The 23,868-nt window shown below is 40.0% G+C and overlaps 2 protein-coding genes across 2 annotated transcripts; both read left to right on the forward strand.

The window, feature by feature from the left end:
* The first annotated feature begins 1,663 nt into the window (after window positions 1–1,663).
* On the forward strand, window positions 1,664–12,415 carry LOC146479415 (peptidyl-prolyl cis-trans isomerase FKBP4-like). Its single transcript, XM_085111055.1, has 9 exons — window positions 1,664–1,992; window positions 3,589–3,846; window positions 4,841–4,909; window positions 5,701–5,882; window positions 6,854–6,937; window positions 8,132–8,311; window positions 8,399–8,449; window positions 9,757–9,907; window positions 11,691–12,415. Exons 1-9 carry the CDS (start codon window positions 1,752–1,754, stop codon window positions 11,909–11,911), a joined length of 1,437 nt encoding a protein of 478 aa, XP_084967181.1. The 5' UTR covers window positions 1,664–1,751; the 3' UTR covers window positions 11,912–12,415.
* A 2,578-nt stretch (window positions 12,416–14,993) lies between these two features.
* LOC146479416 (uncharacterized) lies at window positions 14,994–22,577 on the forward strand. The gene is made up of 5 exons (XM_085111068.1): window positions 14,994–15,256; window positions 15,958–16,196; window positions 17,509–19,291; window positions 19,962–20,191; window positions 21,637–22,577. Exons 2-5 carry the CDS (start codon window positions 15,971–15,973, stop codon window positions 22,305–22,307), a joined length of 2,910 nt encoding a protein of 969 aa, XP_084967194.1. The 5' UTR covers window positions 14,994–15,256; window positions 15,958–15,970; the 3' UTR covers window positions 22,308–22,577.
* Window positions 22,578–23,868: the final 1,291 nt, after the last annotated feature.

A 23,868-nucleotide genomic window follows, 5' to 3' on the forward strand; every position in this document is an offset into this window, starting at 1 on the left:
TTCCGGTTCAATTTTCCCCACCCCACCCGGGCAAGGTCAAATTCCCCACCCCCGGGCACAGAGACTAGTCAAATGCCCGGGGTTTGCCCGGGGGGGGGATGTTGAAGTTTCGATTTGATCGGCGCATAACGGAAATTTTCCCGTTAAACTTTTAGTATTATCTGTATTCGTCCAGATAAACTTAATTACGGCTGGATGAGAGTCCCATAAGCGGGTTGGAGAGGTGCCCACACTCTGTCATTAGGTTTTTCGGAGGGCGAGGTAGCTAGCGAAACGACCTCCCTCTAGCTATATAGACTTATAATAATATTATTGTATCTCCCCTGATTAGGTAGAAGGCGTGATACTCCCGATCCCCTTCCGAGCGCGCCAATGTATAACAACTAGTAGTAATCAAAGATTAAAGAGTGCGTTCGACAGCCCTAAGTTGTGCGATTGCTGCGTGACTTTTTTTAGGTAGCTCTTTCGTCCTTTTATATCTGTACGTAATGTGTAACTACCAAGGTGAAATATTTGCAATAAACGAAGCTGAGTTTTAAAAATTTCAGCGGCTACGTTGCTGAACTTTAAAAAAAAAAAATAGAAAGTATTTTCGGTCCGCCTGTTGCGTGACACCGTCGAACTTTAAAATAATGCACATCATTTTCGGTATAACGCTTATAATCTTTGAGAAAAACGAAACTTACAGGCCAGCATACGTATACTATTTTGGTCTTCTACTCAAAAGGTATTTTACCAAAATGCCGCGAAACTTTATACGCGACTATAAAGCCGTAAAAATGTCGAACTGAAGCGAGCTAATTTGCATACAGTTTTGAAAGACATCTCAGGGCCAAGGTTTATATTCAAAGAGCGGATAACTCTATCCAGTGGATAAAATGTTCTCCAACCAATAGCTTTTATCCGCTGGATAGCGAATGATCCGCTGGATAAAATAATCCGCTCTTTAAACAACCGGGGCCTGATGTCAGTTTCTGATGTGTGCATATTTTCAGATATTTTTGTATTTTGATTTTATACTAACGTAATACGTGACTCGCAAAACCTCGCGAACCTGGGCTGGGTGAAAAGCCCTCTTTACCCGTATTGTAGCATCAAATGAGGAGATTAAAAGGTTTCTGAACATAGCAACGATTTTGATGAGCATGGTCTTGTCGTAGTTCCACAGGCTAGTTTGCGGTTGAAATCTATTTCTGACACGACGAAATGTACAACAGGCGGCGTGCAGCGCTGTCGTGTTCGATGAATTATTTCCCACGGAAAATTTTTTTACCGCGGCCACAAAACGTGTAATTTCTTCAATGCAATCTTTCACAAAAAAGATTTCTGGAAGAAAGGGAAAAGATTCTGTAGGGATATTTCCATCCAGTGAATATTGATGAACATTGCAGTTGAAATGTGATCCCGTACACTGAATGTAAAACTTTCCCGATGTATGCAAATTTAGTCAATAGCGCGAAACTCTTATACGAAAACGAAACTAAAAAGATGGCTCCAGCACGAAAACGAGGTCAGATGTCGTCATAAGTTCGCACCAGTTTCCCGGCCGACACATGCCCCTGCAAAACTCAAGCGGGGGCGCCATTTGGGTGTCCTTACAGCAATCTCGAAAAATTCTGTATAGCCGTACACAGGCACACCATCTCGAAAGACACAGGACGCTAAACCGAAATTAGGCTTGCGTTCTCCTTCGTCGAACGCAAAAATGACTGGGTTTCGATCTCGTGACGTCATCGGACGCGTTTCTCAAAATGGCGGCAGAAAGCGAAACTGTTATGGATGTTGAAAACGACTTGGAAAATTATGGAGAAGATATTACGTTGGCGAAGGATGGCGGCGTGAGGAAAATCATAAAGATAGAAGGCAAAGCCGGGGACAATCCTCCTATTGGAAGCAAAGCAAGAGTTTATTATTCGGGAAAATTCTTGGACGGAGGCGAATTTGACTCCAATGTTGGGAGGAAAGAACCTTTTGAATTTGAAGTTGGGAAAGGTAGCGTTTTGTTGAAAAAAAACGAGAATGTTTTTATTTAAGCTTAGATATACATAATTTGATGTGATAGACGGTGATTGGTAATGCTTACATGACCTAAAGAGCATTAATTGTAAGACTACCGGGCCCACTTCTGGGCTGTCAACCACGTCTTCAAATATGGAGAACATGACTTCACCGGCAAATCGCCGTACAGAGGCGTCGCATCAAGGTCAAATTCACGGGTTCAATGGTGGGGGAGGGGGGGGGGGGTGGGGAAGGAAGGCAACGTACATTAACCAGTAAAAAAAAAAACTACTAAACATGACAGCTTTTCTTGTAACAGAGTCTAGCATACGACAAATGTCAAACTTCGTCAATTATCCGGGAGATTACAGACGTAAATCTGGAGAAATCTGGAGACCAGAAGATATGCCTCAAAATCTGGAGATTACAGACTTAAATCTGGGCACCGGGAGATACGGTTCGAAATCTGGAGACTCCCAGATTATCCGGGAGAGTTGACAGCCCTGCCACTTGACAGCCAACTTAAACCTGCTCCCGCATTCCCACAGTCATCAAACATCAGCAAGCTTAGGATAAAGACGTAACTTAGCAATACGGAGACACCAAAACAAACTACCAACTGGCCAATATGACTATTCCTTGTTCTTTAAGCATTGTTACCATGGTATAATTACAGTGAACTCCCCCTTATTGCGGACACCCTTGGGATGCTATTAGGCTAAAGACACTAACTCGCGGTAAATATTTTCAGTCAAATGTCTGTAATTTATTTTTGCGAGGGATTTAGCTGCTGTCCATACAGTATTATCAGGGTTTCTGTAATGGTGAGGTGTCCACAAGGTGAGGCAGACAAAGTGCCCTTAATCTTAATTATTCATCGACTTCAGTACTGCCAGAACATTAGTCTAACACACTCAATCTAAATTATTCATTGATTGTGGGACTGCGGGAGCACTAGTCTTACATACTCAAGCTTAATTATTCATTGGCTACAGGACTGCGGGAATGCCAGCTTTTATACTCACTTAATATTTTTTTAACAACTAAGGGAGTGCTATTTTATTTCAACTCTGAAATTAAATATTTGACACTTCAAGACTGCAGAGTTGATTTGTGCTGTTTTAAGTGGGCGCAGTATTTTGAAATTACTCTGTGACTGGAGCAATGCAAATTCAAAATGCAATAAGTAATTCTCCAACATAATTGAAGATTGGGCTCTAAAAACATCCAGAGTGACTTTTTAGGTGGTTTTTCTTTATTTTCTTGAAGGTAACTGAATTTTTGTAAGCAAACTTCAATTTTTTTCTGCTGGTTGACAGTACCTGACATTTTCCATTTGGCCCTCAATTCACTTAAAAACCATTGGCACGGTGTTTCTCTTATCGCTGTTTTGCACTTTATGAGAAAAACAAAGTCAAAATGTCAAAGTAGCAACAGATGCAATGAAGCAACATGGAAGCCTTATGAAGCAAACAAATCACAGAAGTTACAGATAAAAGTATAGCTGCCATCGATTAAGATAAGGAAGAATGCTGATCTCTAATCAGTATATACTTTACAATGTATATAACTCTTGCATGACTTCTTTAGGTCTTGTGATACAGGGATGGGATATTGCTGTTCCATCAATGACAACTGGTGAGATTAGCCTCTTCACCATTAAGCCAGATTACGCCTATGGAAAAGAAGGAAGTGGTACTAAAATTCCGCCAGATGCCACTCTTCAGTTTGAAATCGAACTTGTTCAATGGAAGGGAGAAGATGTGACAAAAGATGGACAGGTGACTAAGATCATTCTAGAAAAAGGTGAAGGTTATGAAAAGCCAAATACTGGGGCTGCATGTGAAGGTAATAACACCATTTTTTATTTTTTAATTAAGTGAAGTTTTTTTATGAACTAGTCCAGTCGTGGCCCCTCTGCTGTCATGCAACTCAGGGAGTTTCGTGACAGCAGAGGAGCCAGGACTGGACTATCTTATGAAACTGGCAGTCCATTTCTTGAAAGTCCCAATAACTTGCTGAGACAATCATTATGTTTTCAAAACTGTTTATTCAATCGAAGGGCTCAGTGCATAACCGGCTTATGTTGAATTACAGATGGCTTTCTGTTGTTTTAGCTCAGATTCACCAGAGTTTTTGCATTTGGCCTTGAATTCCTTCAGGAAACGTTGCTTCAATGTTGTGTCCACTGCTTTGTGTTTTATTTGCAATTAAAACCTATGATTATGGGAAAGATTTCAGTTTTTATCACAAAATAATGCACAAAGCAGCGGATAAAACATTGGAAATAACAGTCAGTCATCAGACTTTGTCTGACCATATTATTAAAATTAATTATCAATCATGTATATTAAATAAAGGATGATTGATTGATTGATTGATTGATCAATTGATTGACTTATATTACATTTTTCGTCGACAGTGTCCATGCAGAACAATTAGTTTGCTGTAAAACACTCTAACTCAACTTAATTTGCTTGAGTAAAAGTTGCATTGCAAAACCTTCGATGCTTCGTCTATGCAAATGGGTGTACAGCTGCACAGCAATAATCTAAGATGGCAAATGTCAACAATTTTAAAAAATGTTTCTCCAATCAAAATAAACATTATTTTGGAAAGACCCATGTGCTACTAAGCAACAAAAATACTTCCAGTACTGTAAGAAATAGTTTCCTCTCTCAATCACCATGTAATATTTATTGTAATAAGTAAAGGCTGCTTATGGAGTAAAGGAGTTTTGTCATCAATATGATAGTGAGAGTAACATTCCACCAGAACTGACAAAACACACCGGTAAACTTTCTAAACTCACAAAATTAATATGGTTTGTTTTAACATGTAGCTCACATTGTTGGACAGTATAATGGCAAAGTGTTTGAAAACCGTGAAGTATCTTTCCTAATGCGAGAAGGTAACATTCCACTTTAATGATTGTTTTTGTCCTCGTTGTCTACAAATGTAGTCATGAGATTGGTACTGTATAACATACGTTGGTATAACCAGATGTTTGGTTTTATTAAAAGACTTGATAAAGTAATTTGGCCACTATAAAGAGATTCCAGTGCTGAAGTTTCAAGTGTTAGCCCTTAGTGTGAGTGAATCTCGAAGGATGAGCTATCTTTATGGAGGACCAACACTCAAAAATTATGTCAGCGCTCGAGTCTCTTTTCGGTGGCCAAATCACCTTTTCAACTCTGTTGATAAAACCAAACATTTGATTCCACTCCTCCTGGTATCAATGCAGCGCCGCAGTTTCTTTAAACTCATCAACAATAAATGAGCACGGGGAAGGAGGTATCCATGGAAACCCTGCAAGCAGCCACCACCAAAGGCACTGTCACACTGAACCTAGTCAGTGGTATACTTACCAAACCCGGTACTTAACAAAGGGAGGGTGGAGAGGGAAAAAGGCTTGAAAATAAAGCAAGCAAAATGACCTTACTCACAGGCCAGCAAGCAAGTCAATGCAAAGCAAACCATGAGGCCTCCCCAGCAGAGAGCTTAAAGGTTGCCCCTGAGCCGTATACAGAGGCGACTGCTGACTGGCATTGCCTCAAGTTTTAGCCTTGCCTAAATTACATCCAGCCACATTTAAGAACTAACCCTCCCATCTATATGTTGGTATGATAAACTGAATTCACTTGGTCAAATTTTATAGGCAGCACAGGCACAGATGTTGATCATTTTCTTGTTTAACTTTAGGATCAGAACAGGGTCTCCTTCCTGGCTTAGAGGAAGCCATGTTAAAGATGACCAATGGAGAAAAAGCACATGTCTGGATACACCCGGGAAGATGGAGATTTTTCAAGGGAGGAAAACCTGAGTTTGACGTACCAGAAGAGGCCATATTAGAATACGTTATACACCTGAAGAAGTTTGAAAACGTGAGTTTTTTTCAATTTATTCATCCTGAGCATGAGTTGATACGGGTGTTGAGTTTCAGCATGCTGGTAAGTAGTGTTCCTTAAACTCTGTAAGGTGAGTTTGTGTCAACCATTTCATCCTAAGCTGGAGTTGATGAAAGCAAGGTTTCATCTAAGTTTTAGCATGTTGTTAAGTTTTGAATCAGTGTCAGCTAATTTGGCCTAAGCTTGAGTTGATGCATTCAAACTTGAGTAGCTGTTTCTGTGGTTTCTGTTGAAACTAAATTGTATGAAAAACCAAACAAACTCAATCAGTAAAATGGAACAATCAGATAAATGACAATTTAGTTAAAAGATGTTAAACAAGCACAAGTTCAGATTTGAGTTTGATTACCAAGTGTTTGGTAATAGGCCTTATCACGGTTTTCAACGCCATTTTGACGAGTAGGCTAACAGGCTTGAAATAACTGTGTTTGTATGAAAATCCGATGTCAAATAATTTTCATAAAACATCGCTTCTGAAAAATTCATGAATTGGAAACTTTTGGCACTAGGAAAAGGATTTTAAGAAAAAAATTGGAGGGATGTAGCTGTGCCAGAAAGCGTCCAGTCGTGTTTTAAACTTTCCATGCATTTGTCTGTATAGCAAACCAGCCATGAACTGCTACTAAAAATAGTTCGCAGGGAAAAATACAGGGAAATGTATGGAAAATTCAAAACACAACTTGACGCTTTCTGGCACATTTAAAAAAAAGTCAATGTCCTAATTATTAACGTTGCAAATGTTAAGAATGCTCCTTAACATGAACTTAAACTTGACTTGAACTTGACTTAAACTTGGCTTGAAGAAAAATGTGTTAATTTTCTCATTGGTAACTAGTGGGCATTTTAAAATCACTAATTAATTTCACCTTTGATGCAATGTCACAGTAAATATTTAATTTGTGAGCCCATAACCTGTATAATTAAACCATCATCTGACCGTATTTAAGGCTAAAGAAAACTGGGAGTTGAGTAACGACGAGAAGATCACACTAGCAGCATCAACAAAGGAGAAAGGAACAAAATACTTCAAGGTGAGAAGATTTGTTACTAATAACACTAGAAGTGAACTTATTGTCAACAATGATTATCGCAGTTGTTGCCTTTTATCCTTTTCGCTTATGGCGACACGACAATAAGAAATTCAACTTAATTCTACAGAATAGAGTCGAGTGTCCACATTGGAGAGTGGGTTACTATGCCAGAATACAGAAAATATCAGATTTAGGAATTGAACACCAGGAATATTTCTAAAGCTCTTAAACTGTTGTGAGTGAAAATCAGTTAGATGCAAGATGAATAAAGTGCAAGCTAAGGGGTAATAGTACAAAAGTCATGGTGTACAATTCACAGTTAGGGTGACATTTTTAAACACAGCATTTGAAAAGATGAGGCCTATTTTAAATAATGAATGAATGAATGTGAAGTTTAATTGTAGAAATCTTCTTTAAACTCAAGGGAATAACAGTTTGAATTTGACAGTATTAACAGTAAATTATGTCTTGACCAGTGGGCTACATCTGCCCACACTCCACTCATTTCTTAAGTTTTTAAAGACCGAATCAAAATGTCCTCATTTTTAACTTGTGAATGCGAGCATACACAATAAACAAGTTATCGTAATGTGGGCAATTGTCGCTGGATTGATCACTCGATCTTTCTATTAATTTAATCGTAATTTAATCAAAATTATAAATCATTCATGAGGCTATCTATAGTGCATGTATTCACCATCAGCCACCATTATGGAACAAAAAACACGGACGTAAAATCAACTCAACAAAAAACTTATCCTTAAAAGAAAACAGGTAGTAGGTGTGTTGTCTGCTAACTGCTTCCAGTGACTGAAACTAAGGGGCAACTTTCCTTTCAGGACAGATATTTTCCAAACTGGATGTTTTTTTTTTTTTTGTCGATTGGCAACCATGTAAAACCACCAAAAGAACTCACACCTCCATGTTTACGTTGTTTCCAGTAACGAAATGAATCAGAGTGCGTGTGTAATTTAATTGTTTTGCATGTTAAGTAAATAACTTTTCACATAATGCATTCCTGCAATGCGGCATGGCGTCCACGAATCCTTGTAGCTTGGTTTGAGGCGAGTACTGCTTTACGGTTACCACAATTCACTTCAGCATTCACGAGTTGGCTCACAGGAGCCTTTGATTCAGATTCACACAGTCATTGTGTCATCTATGACAATAAACAAGTGTCATTCTTTTGCACAGGAAGGAAAATATTCCATAGCACTTCAGCAGTACCTGAGAGTTGTCCGTTTGTTAGATGGTTATTTCAACAAGGAAGAGAAGGAGAAGCGAGACCCACTGTTGCTAGTTGGCCACCTTAATCTGGCAGCCTGTCATCTGAAGCTTAATAACAACTTCAAGTGCATTAAAGAGTGCGAGAAGGTAAATGTTTCCCCCACTGTGGTGCATCGTTTTGTGTATTAAAATGACCTAAAATGGTTTGACGCCTTTGTCATATCATCTTTGCAGGCTCTTGAACTGGATAAACAGAGTGTAAAGGCACTCTTCAGGAGAGGAAAGGTAAGCCATTTTATTTAAAACACCATGGAATATTAGTAAATAAATAGAGAACCAATTTCACGGATTTCAGGATTTCATTTACGGACCCAAAAGTTAGTACCACCTTGAACAGCATAATAAACAGTACCACAGGAAAATATTGCTCATAATTAGCTTTTCTTTTCATCATTACAACCAGTTATACAAATTGTTATACAACATTTTACAATATGTCAAAATTCCGGCATGCTGATTGGCTCATAGCTATAATCTATAAGAGTACAGACAATTAAAATGACATCAGATGTAACAGGTGTGCTTTCTCACCTGAAAATAAAGCCAATAGACCCTTCTCCAAAATGGCGGCAACAGATTTGAATGAGTTAAAATGGAACTGAATGAAAAACTGATACCAGCACTGGAAAGAGCACCTTTACATTAGAAACCTTGCAAAGTTTCAGCGTATTTGGTGCTATATCAGCTTTGGAAATGTAAGATGAAATTTGACAAATTTACAGACGTTTGTATGACTGGGGGTATACGTCATACCCCCAGTCATACAAAGTGAAACGTCTGTAAATTTTTCATTTTTCAGCTTACATTTTCTCAGCTGATATTACACCTGATATGCTGAAACTTTGCAGGGTTACTTTAAAGTGCTCTTTCTTGTGCTGGTATATGTTTGTAATTTTAACTTATTTGAATTTTTGGCTGCCATTTTGGAGAAGGGTCTATTCTGCTTGTGTTTTTTCCATGCTATTGTAAAAAAAAAAACACAAGTACCACTTAGTAGCTTTAACTTGAATGGTTAAACACCTAGAACCACCTTGTACAGGATAATAAACTCCACCATGGACAAATACTTGCTCCATAGCTTTCATTTGAATGGTCACTCCACTTGAAGGTTTTCTCCACTGAATCAAATGTTAGGGAGATTGATGAAGCCTTTCATTCTGGGGCATAGTGGTGTTGTGGTTAAACCCCAGCTGTGATGAGCAGCTGATTTCTCTTTAGAATTTCACTGCTTAAGCAACATGAAGGTAATAAGAATAAAAGAGTTGATCACTAAAAAAAAAACAGAAACATATCAACATGAAGAACAGTAAGACAAAATGTGCATGTTGCCAAAATCAAACTGACGATTTCCTGAACAAACAAACACTCCTTTGTCTTCACTGTTTCTCTCCACCCAAAGGTTAAGAACTGGCAAATCATTACTAAAGTTTCACAAAATGGTTCCATGATTGTCTTTGTAACTAAGAAGCAACTTAAGGTTTTATGGCATAGAAGTCATTTCTCCTGATTCCTTTCTTTATTTTTTTTGCCAGGGCAGACTTGCTGTTAATGAACTGGAGATGGCAAAGGCAGATTTTGAACATGTGCTAAAAATTGACCCAAGCAACAGAGAAGCACAACAACAGCTGCACTTGGTAAATAAGAAAATCAAACAGCATGCAGCTAAGGAAAAGACTGTATATGGTGAGCTGATTACATTGCATTTTGATCGATTTTTTGAATTATGTTGTAACTTTCACCCAAACTCCTCTAATTGAAAGCTCTCGTACGCGACCTTAGCCACTTTGGGTAAATACCAAGAGGTTTTTTTTTGCTCTATTTGTTACCTCTTTTTAAGCGACCACTCAAAGAGTTTGATGTGCTGTTGGTAGAATTCAACACTTCTCGTCTCGATCTCAAACAATCATCTATTAAGAACTGTTTCCCGAGGTCCTAGAGTCAAAATTTCCACCTTACATTTGTATTTTATATACAGTGAACGGATATACTGAAGTCATACTCATTATTACTCTAGTAGCACATCAACACATTCTTTGATAATTGTTGCACAGTTTGTACTACACATACATGACACATTGCAATCATCTGGATAAACTCTTTGAAGGTTTTAATCTCAGTAGATGCGACCAGCCTCTATTGTTTCAATCATTGGTCACTTACGAGAGCTTTTTCTCTTTAGCGACCAGCTCTAGTTACGACCACTTTTTCAAATTCCTGAGGTGGTCGCTTACGAGAGCTTTGACTGTAACTTAAAAATAAATGTTTGACTTTCAGTCAGAAGAATTAACATTGAGATCATAGGAGTGAAAGGGTTAAAATCAGCTTGTTTCATGCACAGCAAACTTCACAGCAGGAAGTGAAGAGAGTTTATAGGTTTTCCCTTTTGGCTTCTTATTCCAGGGTCTGTGATGTAGTTACATGTATCACCACAAACCTAACCTTGAAGCCAACAGTAACAAGCTCTGAAATGGTTAGCTTACTGGATATTACTCATGTCCTGAAAGCTTCTAGTTCAGAGCTACAGTATTTCTAAATGGTGTTATGGTGGCATGGGTGTGGTTCCAATACTCGGTTTGTTGTTGGCTCTGGTCCTTGCTCTTTTTCAATCTCTGGTTTAAGGCGGGTTAACAACTGCATTCATTGCCCCAGTAGTGATCAGCATCCAATTTCTCCTTATCTTATCACTACTTGATCAAACATATGGGTCAGGAGAATACAGGGAATGATCATCAACGATAAAATATCTTGATGTTTAAATATATATTATGTAATGTTTAGAAAATGAGCAGGAGTGTTTTATCGGGTTTAAAATCACGAGGCGCAGCTGAGTGGTTTTGGACCCGATAAAACACGTGCTGCGAGGTTCTTGAACGGCTTCAAAAACATCCCTGGAAAAGTGTGTGTCAAGAGAGTTCATAACAATTATGCTTTTGTGAACGTTGGAAATTAGCATACGAGAAAAACACCGCATAGTAATGAGAAGTGTTTTATCAGCGGATAAAACACCGCATACTAATACGGAAGAGGTTAATTATTGATATAAAGTCATTACAGGTGATGTATTATCGGCCATTTGATAGGTCAATGGGCTTATGAATTTATTTTATTTATTTATTTTATTTTATTTTATTTATTTTATTTATTATTTATTTTATTTCATTTTATTTTTATTTTATTTTTATTTAAAACACCGCATACTAATAAGGAAGAGGTTAATTATTGATATAAAGTCATTACAGGTGATGTATTATCGGCCATTTGATAGGTCAATGGGCTTATGAATTATTAATGAGTTTTTGAAGTGCATGTATGGTATAGTCACAGAACATCTCCGCAATAACAAAAGCAGGCACCGTCCTTAAGCCCAAAGATCAGCAGGCAGATTCTCCTTACATTTCAACACATATTTCTTTAAATGGTTCTTGTTGGAAGAATTTGTTTTAGGAACATTTTGTCGCTTTTGCAGCTAACATGTTCGAACGTCTTGCGCGCCAAGAGGAACAACAAGCCTCACAGGAACAACGGCCCGACGTCTTCAAGGAAGCCACGGAACAAGAAAAACAACTCCAGGCTGAAACAAACTCACTTCCAGTGAACGACCAAGTGACGTCATCAACGGAAGTAAACGGCCAAGGAAACGCGGATGTGGAAATGCAGGAAGACGATAAAGGAGGCGTGACATGCTGACATCCGGCTGATCACTTTAAAGTTTAGTGACTAATAGTCGGTCGGTATCGAAAGTATTTAATCCACAGAAACGTCAGTGGTGAAGTTAAATTCAGTTTTCGTGTTGTTCGGAGGATTTTTCATTCCATGTCAGCCAGGCTGGTACGTTGCATGACGCAATCGTGACCCCCCGTGACTCACGCTCAACGGTTTTCTATAGCCACTGACTGCAGTCACCTCTGTCAGCATTTATGCCAATCTTTACTTTGCCGGGTAGCGTTTTGTAATAAAACTATTGCATTTAGTCTATTTCTGTATTTTTGATAGTCTTGTGATGTTATAGTTCGAATTCTTTGTTTGTATATGGAAACAATAAGAGTTTATAGATCCTCATCCTAGGCGCTAGCATCAAATGCATTGTCTTTAACTGAACTTCGAGTTCGCTTCCTTTAGTTTTGCTTAACCACAAACATAAATTGTACAGGAAGATTAACAAATGGTAAATAAATTCAGTTATGAAAAACACTTGCCCTCTTTGGGGGACTCGTTCGTGTCAATTTTTGTCTTCCATTGACTTGTTTCTGGCGTTCCTCACCATGCCCTGTCCTTGACTATTATTTGCAGTCTTTCCCTCCAAATTCGTTCCCAGGAGACGGGACGAGGAGAGACCCTGGGAACGAGTTTGTTTTCTCTCACCTGGGCCCCGTTTCTCGAAAGTCCCGTTAACTTACCGGGCCCGATAAGTGTCTGGTGATAAATGGTCTTCACAGAAGTCAATTTTTGTAAGCTTTGAATACTAAATTTTAAAATCTTATAATTCTATGAAAACATTGGCGAAGTACCATGAGTGTAATCACTGTGTAATAGGCGAAAAAAAAATGCCGGTAAGATACCGGGACTTTCGAGAAACGGGCCCCCGGTACGCTGTAAAGCTGGAGGTTATGTTCACGCGTACACGCGCGAAGGTAGAGTTTCAGCGGTCCGGGGAACGGGCGTGGGGGGATGGGACTCACATTTGTCAAGGCGGTGATGCTGGTCTGAAAATTTGAATCGAAGACAAATCGGGGCGTGGCTCAAGCTTAAAATGACCCCCAAAAGACCATTCTACTAAGACAGACTTGCCGAGATAATTCAACTCAGGTCAGAAGTTTTTTCTCAACATTTTCTTACCAGGACAATGCTCAGTAAAACAAGAAGAAACTTAAAAGATTTCATGCCTATAGTCGGTCAAAAGGAGTCAAAACTAAACATGGCGTTAATTACATCCCCGCTAAAATTGGATTTTCGCTTTCGATATTAACTACAGAATACCCCGCGACTGTGAAGCTCTTCTCCCAGAAATAGTGGCTACGCTCAGTGGCGGGGTATGTCTGCAGTTACTCTAAGGGTGCGTTTCTTTGGGAGAATCCAAAAACGGATTTGTGATCTCATCATTCGGATCATGGTGTATAAAAGGAAGCGACGAATCCTAGTCCAGAGTGGATTCGTTGATTCCTTTGATGCACCATGATCCGAATGATGAGATCACAAATCCGTTTTCGGATACTCCCAAAGGAACGCACGCTAACATTAGCAGCGCAGCATGGCGGCGTTTTCTATTTCTTTCCGTGCAGCTCTAAACGATACCTTGATAAATCATTCTGTCCTGTACACTTGAAGAGAGAACGAACATACCTAGTACCTACCCCCGACCCCGTTACCAGGGATTTCCTTCGAAAATTGGGAGGAGCCAGGAGCGGACGCCTCCCAATTTACAAGGGAAAAGCTCTGACAACGGGATTGTCCGTCTCTTCACATGGAAGGGGATGTTGCGTGGCTCTTTCCCACTCAAACTTTGTGTTTGTGCGACACATAATAACAAACTAAATGGGAATTTACGGAGGCCGTATCCACAGCTCAGAGTGGCTCCTGTTCTTTCAGAGTCTTTTGGTAGGAGGGTGGGTTTTCATGGTGGCCATTAGACTTGCTTACAAGTCGAGCTCAGAAAGCGCGAAGCGCGATCGTGCACCTTGCTTAGAAGCACGATCGCTAGAGCTCGCACCAGCGAGTGAGCGACTTTGAGATAGTCTCGGTGGACATATAGGAGGAACAAAATGAGAGATATTCCTTTGGAAAATAAATTTTATTCTTATAAAAATACATTTTTTCTGCAGTTCCGTACCCAGCATGGCCACTGCAAAAAGTGGAAATTTTGTGCAAATGGAACAGTCATTTCCGAGTAGCTCTGAAGATTGTCCGTTGTTTTTCGGGAAATTTCCGTTTGATCGTCGCGTCCATTTACATTTCAACCGGCTGAAGCGAAATTTTGGCTAAATGACAAGCGCCCCAGGAAACCTCTTGATAAGGTGAAATGCTTGGTCGGAAATGGTGGCCGTCACCCTGCGGCCCTGCTTGTGCATGTGGGGAAGGCGAATGAATCACGATACGATACGATAACTTTATTTATACACGGTATTTTCATTAGTCAGTTCCAACAGTACACCTCCCTCTACCCGTCGGGGCTTCCTCCCTGTTATTTACAATTATTTGAAATGCCCCACGGCATAGTAAAAGAAGACGTTAATTTCCTCGTTTCTTAACTTTTCTACATATACTAACGAACGCCGATTCAAGATAAAATTTATAAGATGGAGAGACGGCAGTGTTCCAGTGACATTTTATAATTTGTATCTGCCATCTTAATTATGTCCTCCTTACTTAAAAATAGTGATAAATTTAGTTCCGCGAATTTACGAGGCCACCAAACGCCCCGAGGCAAGAGAGGATCAAGGGGTATCCTCTCTTGCCCGAGGTAAACTAAATGAATACCGACCCGGCTGTGGGCATTGTTAGAATCCACTGATGCATTTACAAACAATGTGCCAAGAGTCAAACTGGCTATTAGACTTGGTTAGGTAAAATGTATTGGTTATTAACTATTTTTATCGGCTGATGTGCGCGCTCTAACTGATCCATAAGGGATATCATCCTCTCTCGATATAGTGCAACAACGCTCGAAGGTCGCGGTGAGCATGCGTGAAAGGATCCATCCACTGACATTATATACCCGCTGGTGTTTTGTTGTACTACCAGTAATTTCTGCTGGTAGAGTATTCAACAAACGCAACAGGTCATGATAAATTTAAAATCGGCGAAGTTGCTTTAGATTTACACCATCCCACGATAAGATGTTCACAGAAGGCACATGAAAAACCTTTGCATTTGATCGAGGAGACTGATTCTTGGTTCCAATGGAATCTTGGATTCCTTGGCCCTCAAAAAGTTCACAATCATTTACAACCTAAAAGGGCTAAAAGGATTTGTTGTAGTTAGTTTTGGATACCTCTACTGTTTGTATAAGAACATCAAAAGAACGACCGGTTTAAGGTAAGTTTGTTTGCATTTTTATTAAAGTGAAAAAAAAATCAACCATTACTCTAGAGGAAGATAAAAGAAGAAAGTGTCGAAAAAAATTGCGAGCTTAGGACAGGAAGGTGTCAGTTGTAATCTAAACAAACTGAAGTGCGCTTAAGACACCTATCATCATTCTTGGTTTTTCTCTCGAAAAGTGCGAATCGCCGAAATTACGTGCGAGTCTCGCGCGCACAGTAGCGCGCGCGTTTCAAGGACAAACAAACCCAAAAAAACTCAAGGCCCGCTTCGCATGTGCAGTTTACGGATAAATTATAAAGGTATATTAGTAGTTTACTTAAACGTAAGGATTTCTAAGCTGCTGTTTGTATGAAACATCAAACCAAACAGTAGCGGCTGCTATATCGGTACGTACGAAGATGTTACTCTAACTGCCTGTTTTTCTTTCACGAAAATCAAAAAGGAATTTGACAGCAACAGTCTGCCCACCGGTAGGGACTTATGACCATTTTCATTTTTAATGGACCTTTCAACAAATTTCCAATAACGTTTAGAGATTCTTTTGACCATCCACAGATGCCTTGCTATAGAGCATTTGGACAGAAAATCTCAGTTAGCTTCATATACCCCTCTTATGCCCTCTCCCCCCCCCCCCCCCTCAACCCCCACCCAACACTGATAGGGTGCATAATAGACCTCTTTTGTATACTCTTTAGGCGCAGACCTACCATGTTACCCTCAACAAAACGTAATTTGGTGCTGGGGATATTCCTGGTGATCGTCACACTGGTTGTACTGTATTCGTACTGTAACGGCAATTCCGTTTGCTACACATTTCCACTCTTCAGTGGATTGGAACGGGACAGGTTGGTTAAACCGGAAGTGCTCGTGACTTCGGTTATCGTGCAGACCAAGAGACCCTTTGACATGGAAGCAATTCCTAGAAAACACCAAGGTAAGACGAATGACAATCAATTCCGCTAGAGAGCGTGTTATATATCATATAAACACCAGTGAAATACCAGGTGAGCTTTCGCGCGAAAACATGATATCTTCACACGTGAAAAGATCACTGTTGTTATGGTTACATAATAAATCGCGCCTTTTGCAATGATTTGGTATTTCATTGGTGTTTATATAATAAACAGAACATTACGTGGCCGCTTGGAGATACAAAATTTCTCTTTCACGTCTTTAAAAATATTTCACTCGTTCGCTGCGCTCACTCATATAGATTATGAAATATTTTCAACACTCGAAGAGAAATGTTGCCGCATCTCCGCGCGGTCATGTAATATGTTCTATTTAAAGTAATTATTACACGCTCCCTAGTGACGTGACTCACGTCACTAGGGAGAGCTTGGGCTGCCTGTGGGCTGTTCTCCAAACAGTTCGCTATACGGGGAAGCTTCGCGCGAAATGGGTGCATGCCTTTTTCATCCTCGTAGTTTGCGAAACGGTAGCAAAATTTAAACTTTTAGTATTTTAGAGGGTCGCAAAAATGTATGTGAACCGACACTCTTAGGAATTAAACCCAAGTATTTGAAAGGACAACAGAAGCTGCAGACTTGGAAACGAAGTTAGAGCTTTTCCCTTGTAAATTGGGAGGGGGGGAAGAGGACGCCCCTGGCATCGTCGCAGAAATTCGTGACGGAAATTACAAAGCAAAGCTTACACTTGCTGGCAGTTTAAAAATGAGCGAGGACGTCGCTCATCTGTTGGGTATATAAAAGGGACAGAATTTTCATTTCAATGTGAATTTGAATTTATTTATTTGCCATACACACAAAAAAGAAAAATTTACATTAAAAGAGATACATGAGGCTAAAAATATTAGTTCTCCTTCTTCCCCCCAGCCCTCTCCACATTACAATATTTATAAAAAAATTTAGTTATAAACATTAATTAACTAAGGAGTTAATAATGGAGGTATGAGAAGGAAGTAGTATATTTCGGTAACAGTTGGTGTGTGTTAAGGGAAGGGGTTCAACGTCCAGGCGGACCCACCCCATGTGAAAGTTTACTGAGTATATCAACCCCCCTCCTTCCCCCCCCCCCCCCCCCCCCGATGATTTCTATGTGAAGCAGTTTTGTTAGGTTACTGATGAAACACCGATTGGAAATAAAAGATTTGCTATACTCCACTTCACCCTGAAACGTCTATGGCCGTTCGTTTCGGGGGTTGTCCACCATAGGTTAATAAAAAACTGAAAGTAAGATCTGTTTTAGAAAGCGCTGACGAGATCAAATCCCTGACATTTTCACAGGTAAACACGACGACCCTTCAGCAAAACAAAGCGAATTCTTATCCATAAATGAACATGAAGTCAAGCAGGAAAAGACAGAAAACTTCACTGCAGAAGAAGATGAGAAACTTCATTTCGACCACAATATTACAACTCTCAAAACAAATTTGTTTAACACAGAAAAGAAAAACGATAACAAAACACAGGGAACAGGAACTTTAGAGCCGAAAAAACATCTTCTTCCACCTTCGGACATAGTGGGAAAAGTAGCGGAGGAAATTTTACGGAAAGCGAACGTGTCCGAGGAGGAAGCTAACAGGGAACTCTTTCGCGTGGAGAAAGTAGATGAAATTATTGACAAGGAGAAAAATCAGAAACCAAAGCATGAATTACTGAAAAAGGTGAAGGAGGCGAGGGGACTGGGTGGGAAAAACTCGGCGGAGAAAAAACTGGTGCGAGTTGAACGAGTTGACTTGACTGATGAAGAAGAAGATGAAGAGAAAGAACCGGAAAAACCGGTTCATGAACCTGCAAAGGGAAAAAGATTATCAAGAATGCAATCCAGCACGGACTCGAGAACCGAGGATTTGGAATCAGCGCACGCAAGAAGATTTGGGATAACAAATGCGACAAGCGATATCCTGAAACATAACGCTTCAATGGAGAAGATGAACGTTCAGAGTAGTAACTTGACAAAACGAAACACAACGATTGAAGCTCCTACAAGTACGCTTCCACCTTTCTTTGCCAAGTTTTTAAGCATCACCGCTAAGGAAAGACAAATGGTTGATCTTCTTAATAATTTCACCGACAACAGTAAGCCGCTAGATGAACCAAAGACGAGCATTTCTCATCAGAGGAATGGAACGAAAGAGGAAAAGCCGAAGATAGTGGAAAGCATGGATATGACTTCTGCGCATGTGGATAAAGTTGTTATAAGAGATAAAAGGGACCACAAGGAAGCCACTTTACTTGACGCACTGGTAGCTAAGCTTCTTAATATCACTGGTGAGAAAAAGCCTTCATCTGGACAACATAATGGGTCTGAACCTCTTAGGAAACCCTTCAACCTCTCTGGAATTCTGGAAAAAATCACCGAAAGAGATCAAAATCGTGTCAATAAAGACGGCGTGCACAGTTCTCTGTCAGATAGCACTGCGCTTTTATTAAAATTCCTAAAGGAAGGTAATCCCTATCAACTGCGCATGCCCCATAATATCACCGCTGCGCACACAAACAAAGACAACAGTAACAGCGTTGTGTCAGAGCCGCAGCCATCTTCGGAAGGGACATTTAATCTAAGGAAAATTCTACTGCAATTGGCGAATCATATAGACTTAAACAGCCATGGAAATCATTCTGAAACAACTTTAGATCAGGAGAATAAGGCTGATCTCATGATGTTGAAACTACTTTTACACCAAAATGATTTGCAAGATCTTAGCACATTTAACTTGAGTCGTGTATTAAACGAAATAACAGAAAGTTCTCTTGAGAACAGCTTAACAGCTCTACAACCAGTCAAAGTCAAGAGAGAGGAATTCCAGGGTGACCTGGGTTCTACTGATTACCAGTCTGGCATAAAGATCTTTCGACCTGACCGCGATAAACTGGAAACTAGTGCACCGGATCCTGTTCTCAATACAGAGAGAAAAGCAAACAGTTTGTTGGACGGAAATCAAATGCTCTCTTCTAAGCATGATTCTTTAAATACAATGAGCGTCGGCATTAGTTCGAGAAGTCGTGCCTCGGTTGTGAGTGGAAGTGGCTCAGGGGAGTCTGGAGACGAGGAATCTGGGCGAAGGTTTGTTTGAATGAGTTTAAGAAGATGGTGGGCTCATTTGTCATACTTGTTCCCACAAACAAGTGATTAAAAAAACAAACTGGTGATGACACTAATAGTTAGGCATAGAAACAGACAGACCAGCAGACAGATAGACAGACGGACAAACTATTTTTCTCGTTCTGTCTCCATCATAACTTCACCTTGAATTCCACAGTCACTACGTACCATTCTAACAACAACCGTCACAACTTGATACCGAGCTGGAAATTCAGTTTTTCACTTAGGATTGAAGAAAATGTTTATGAATTGGATTAAATGAATAAATTTATTTGAGTTGTAGTCCAAAGTGGTTACATTATTGCTCCGAACACTAAAGCAGTTTTCGGTTGAATTAAACTTCCATTTAAAATATCCTTAGCTCACAACGTCACGACCTGAAGCCGACGTAACCCCGACTTGAACACGAACACATACGACGCTACGACCTGAAGCCGACGTAACCCCGACGTGAACACGAATATATACGACGCCACGACCTGAAGCCGACGTAACTCTGACGTGAACACGAACACATACGACTTCACGACCTGAAGCCGACATTACCAAAAGGCAACTGATCCCGATTATAAAAATAGATTGATACATGAATTTTTACATAGCACCCTACATTTACAAATTTTGATTACAGTAGTGATTCCAAGAAGCCAAAGAATATAAACCTGCCAACAAAGGAGAAATCTGAGAGGAAATGGAGATCGAAACAGACAACAAATGGAATTTTGAAGTTTGACAAAGTCAGTTGCGATGAACTGGATCCCAAAGTGTTACTGTATAATCGCATTTTCAAGACTGGGAGTTCAACCACTGAATCGATTATAATGAACTCGAGTTCAACCATGAATTATGACTACAAGATAGGTGAGAAGATTAAGGCAAAATGTAATCAGACTTAATATATGCAAATTTTTTTCAATCGTGCATAAAAAAAATTAACAAAAAAAAAAAGCAAATTACAAAAACTTAACTAATACGCCATTATCCAATTGAAACTAACTGCGCTACTTAACTGAGGCAAATAACTGATGCACTAACAGATTGCTCATCACTGTTCATTCATTCTTTTGCTCACAAAAACTCACTCACTAACACGCATGTCTCCTGGGATATATCTAATTAGTTAACCTGTTCAACAGTTTTGTGAAGAAATGCGACGCAAACTATAAACACTTACTGCATTAACAGCTCCCCTGCTATCGCTAATTAAGTAATTTTAGAGGTGGCTAGCTAGAGTGTTGACTTTAAAAGTTGCTTTTAGAGAAACGGCTGAGGGGATTGAAAAGGAAAGTGAGGTAAGGGGATGTACCATAGCTCCAGTGTATCAGCGAAATGACGTGTAAAAAACCACTACCATAATTCCGTCCTGGAATGTATTGTCACTCATGATCAGATATATGGATGTGTTTTGTTACACTTTTCAATTTCAAATAATTAAAATTAATCAAAATTTGATCCAACCAATCAGATGCGCTATACAGCTTCGCGTAGAGCTACGTCATCAATAAGGAATGGCAGTAGTTTTTTCACAGGTGTCGTTTCTCCAAAGAACGTTATGTTGACGCATATCGCCGTTTGTTCCTTGTAGCCTGTAGAAGATGCGTTTAATTGCATGAACGGGGCTAATTCAGAGCGAGGACGAAACGCAAGTTGCGCATGAGCGAGAAAATAAATCTTGCTTACCTATTTTAAGTAAACATTTTGGAAGCTAAAAGACATGTTGGAATCAAGGGAAACCCGAAAATATTGGTTCGGTTTTGTTTCAAATTATTTCACTAGTTTTTGAAATTACGAGCTATAGTGTCTTTGGGTACAGATGGCTTGGATAGAAGTGGATGGCAAGCTGAAAAAGAATTGGACTATTTTTTTCTTGTTCTTCAAGTTCTTGTGTCTAAGAGGGAAATATCGTTTAAATTGAGTTTGGTTTGTTCTCCCATTGAGAACATCTTTTGATGTCCTCCTCTTAATTAATGTTCTAGGGATTATTAATTGTACCCCAAAAAGGAAATCGGCTTCAGTTTTAGCATAATTTGACCAATAAACGTAAAAATCCAAATGGCATAGCCCCTTTAAACACTTTTTCCATAGTCTCGGGTCGGAAAGACTCCTGTGAACAGCCTCTTTTGTCGTGAAATCATTCTCGCCCCCAGAGCCGCCTGGTTCTCTTAGCCACTGCAGGCTGGGCACGTGCGGAGGCCCCGCCGGCTAAGAGGGACAGGAGGCTCTGGGGACGAGAATGCCTTTTGAAATAAGAGTAGCGGCGGAAATCGAGCCAAGACAATGCTAAATCTACATTTCTTATTTGCAAGGAACGACAGAGGACTGGTACGATAAAGGCGAGTCAGGCCCATATCCGGGACTTATTATCAGAAAAGCACACAAGAAACTCGTCAAATACCCGCGCATGGCATTTGTGGCGCACTTTTACTTTAGGAGCAACATTAACCTACCGCAGGCTCATACTTATATAAATCAAGTGCGACACCCTGTCCGGAGATTGGTATCACATTATCACTACATGAGAAGCATGAATCGGCCAAAGCATAGAATCAAGGAATTTCTCGCTTCTGGCGAAAAGGAGGAATCTCTTGAACAGTGTTTTAAACAGCAGCATAAAGGATGCAAGAATAACGTCATGACAAGATTTTTCTGCGGAAGACATTCGTACTGTCGCCGAGGGAACAGCAGAGCATTACATAAGGCGATGCGTAACATAAAGCGATATTACGCCACAGTGGGTTTACTAGAACATTACGAGGTGTATCTTCAAATACTTTATAAGCGTTTGCCAAAGTTCTTTCCTAAAGTTTCCGGTCATGATATCGGTAAATTTAAGTACAATCCCAAGTATAATTTTGACGACGTTCCTGATGACCTCGTTGGAGAGATCACAAAAGCAAATTGGGCTGATGTTAAGCTTTACTCCTTTGTCAAGAAACGCTTTTGGAAGCAAGCCAGAGCCTGCGGTATTAGCTCTTAATGTCGAGCTGTATGCCATGTAATGCGATTGAGTTTGTAAATATTAAGATCCCTTGTATAAGTGTGACCATTCAAATGAAAGTTACTGACTGTACTTTCCTGTGGTGTTGTTTATTATGCTGTACAAGGTGGTTCTAACGTTTTGAGTCTGTGGGTAAAATCCTAAAGTGTGACCATTCAAATGAAAGCTACTGACTGTACTTTCCTGTGGTTCTGTTGATTAAACTGCACAAGGTGGTTCTAACTTTTGAGCCTCTGGGTGAGTCGTAAAGTGAATATTTTAGCCTGCGTAGCTGGCGGTATTGTAGGCGCGCGCGAAAGAAAGTTTTGGCGGCGGAGCCGCTAAAAGCCGCGAGAAATACTTCAAAGTGCCCCTCCCCATTCTCCTCGCGGCTTCGCCGCTCACTTTTAACGGCTCCGCCGCCAAAACTTTAATTTGCGCGCGCCTACAATACCGCCAGCTACGCAGGCTATGAATATTTAAATGAAAGCCGCTACAGAGTACTTTCTTTTGATGCTGTTTATATACTGTGCAAACTGCAGTTTCAGTGTGGGCGCTCTAATAAAACAAAAATGGGTACGAAAACATTTAACCACAATAGCTAAAAATGTTGCTTCATGCAGTCTCACATCATTTTATGGCACAGTTTGACCTGTGCAAATGCTTTAGCTGAAAATTTTAGGGAATGGAACTCTCATTCGATCTTCGAATTTACGAGCAGCTGTGAGCTGTTTACTTTCCGAAAATGTTAGCCGACTTTTTTTTCACACTTTTAACGACGAATTTGCCCTCCGAAAACATTTCACTGACCGAAACGAACCGTTGGATGCCCTAAAGGAATCTAAGATTAACAAAACTACAAAACTACTTTTGAGAAACAGTACTCGTGTGTTTTCTTGCAACCTTCTTCAAAAACGTTTTGCGTTGGGCAGTCACATTCCACGTGTTTGTGGAGCAAGTCTTTAGTGTTTCGAAGATACGTACAAACAGAAATGCGAAAAAAGTTATACTGATATGACTGCCGTGAAAAGGAAAGTTTGCCGGATTTGTCCTGTGAAAGCATGAGTTTGCAAACTGAAAGATGAAGCGTGGGTGGAGTCTTTCCAGTGATTTTGATTTCACTGTTATTTTATAATTGTTTGCTTTTATTTTTTAGTTAGTTGCGGGCCTTTCATAACAATTTGGTGGGTTACCGCATTTTGAACCAATCATATCAAAAGCAAGACCCATTCTCGTCCCCAGAGCCTCTCGGCTCGATCACGTCGGTCATGCGCAAAAGGGAAGAGCTCTCGGGTCGAGAATGAAGCAAGACTATTTTCCCGCCCCTGGCACCGGTTGCACGGTTTTGCTCGTGCATTTTCCCACCCTTTGCAGCTGTGTTTTCAGTTTTCAGCTGCGGGTTCTATTTGGGTCTTTGCGTTTCACGTTTGTTGTAATTAGCTAGCTGAATTCTGGAAGGGATCCGAGTCAATCGACAACAGGCAGTTCGATGGGTTACGGCCAATTTCTTCCGATCTCAAACAATGAATCTTTCGGCTCAAGATACATCTAATACTGCTAG

The sequence above is a fragment of the Pavona decussata genome, unplaced genomic scaffold (assembly GCF_977016875.1).
Source record: "Pavona decussata unplaced genomic scaffold, jaPavDecu1.1 SCAFFOLD_59, whole genome shotgun sequence".
Classification (NCBI taxonomy): domain Eukaryota; kingdom Metazoa; phylum Cnidaria; class Anthozoa; order Scleractinia; family Agariciidae; genus Pavona; species Pavona decussata.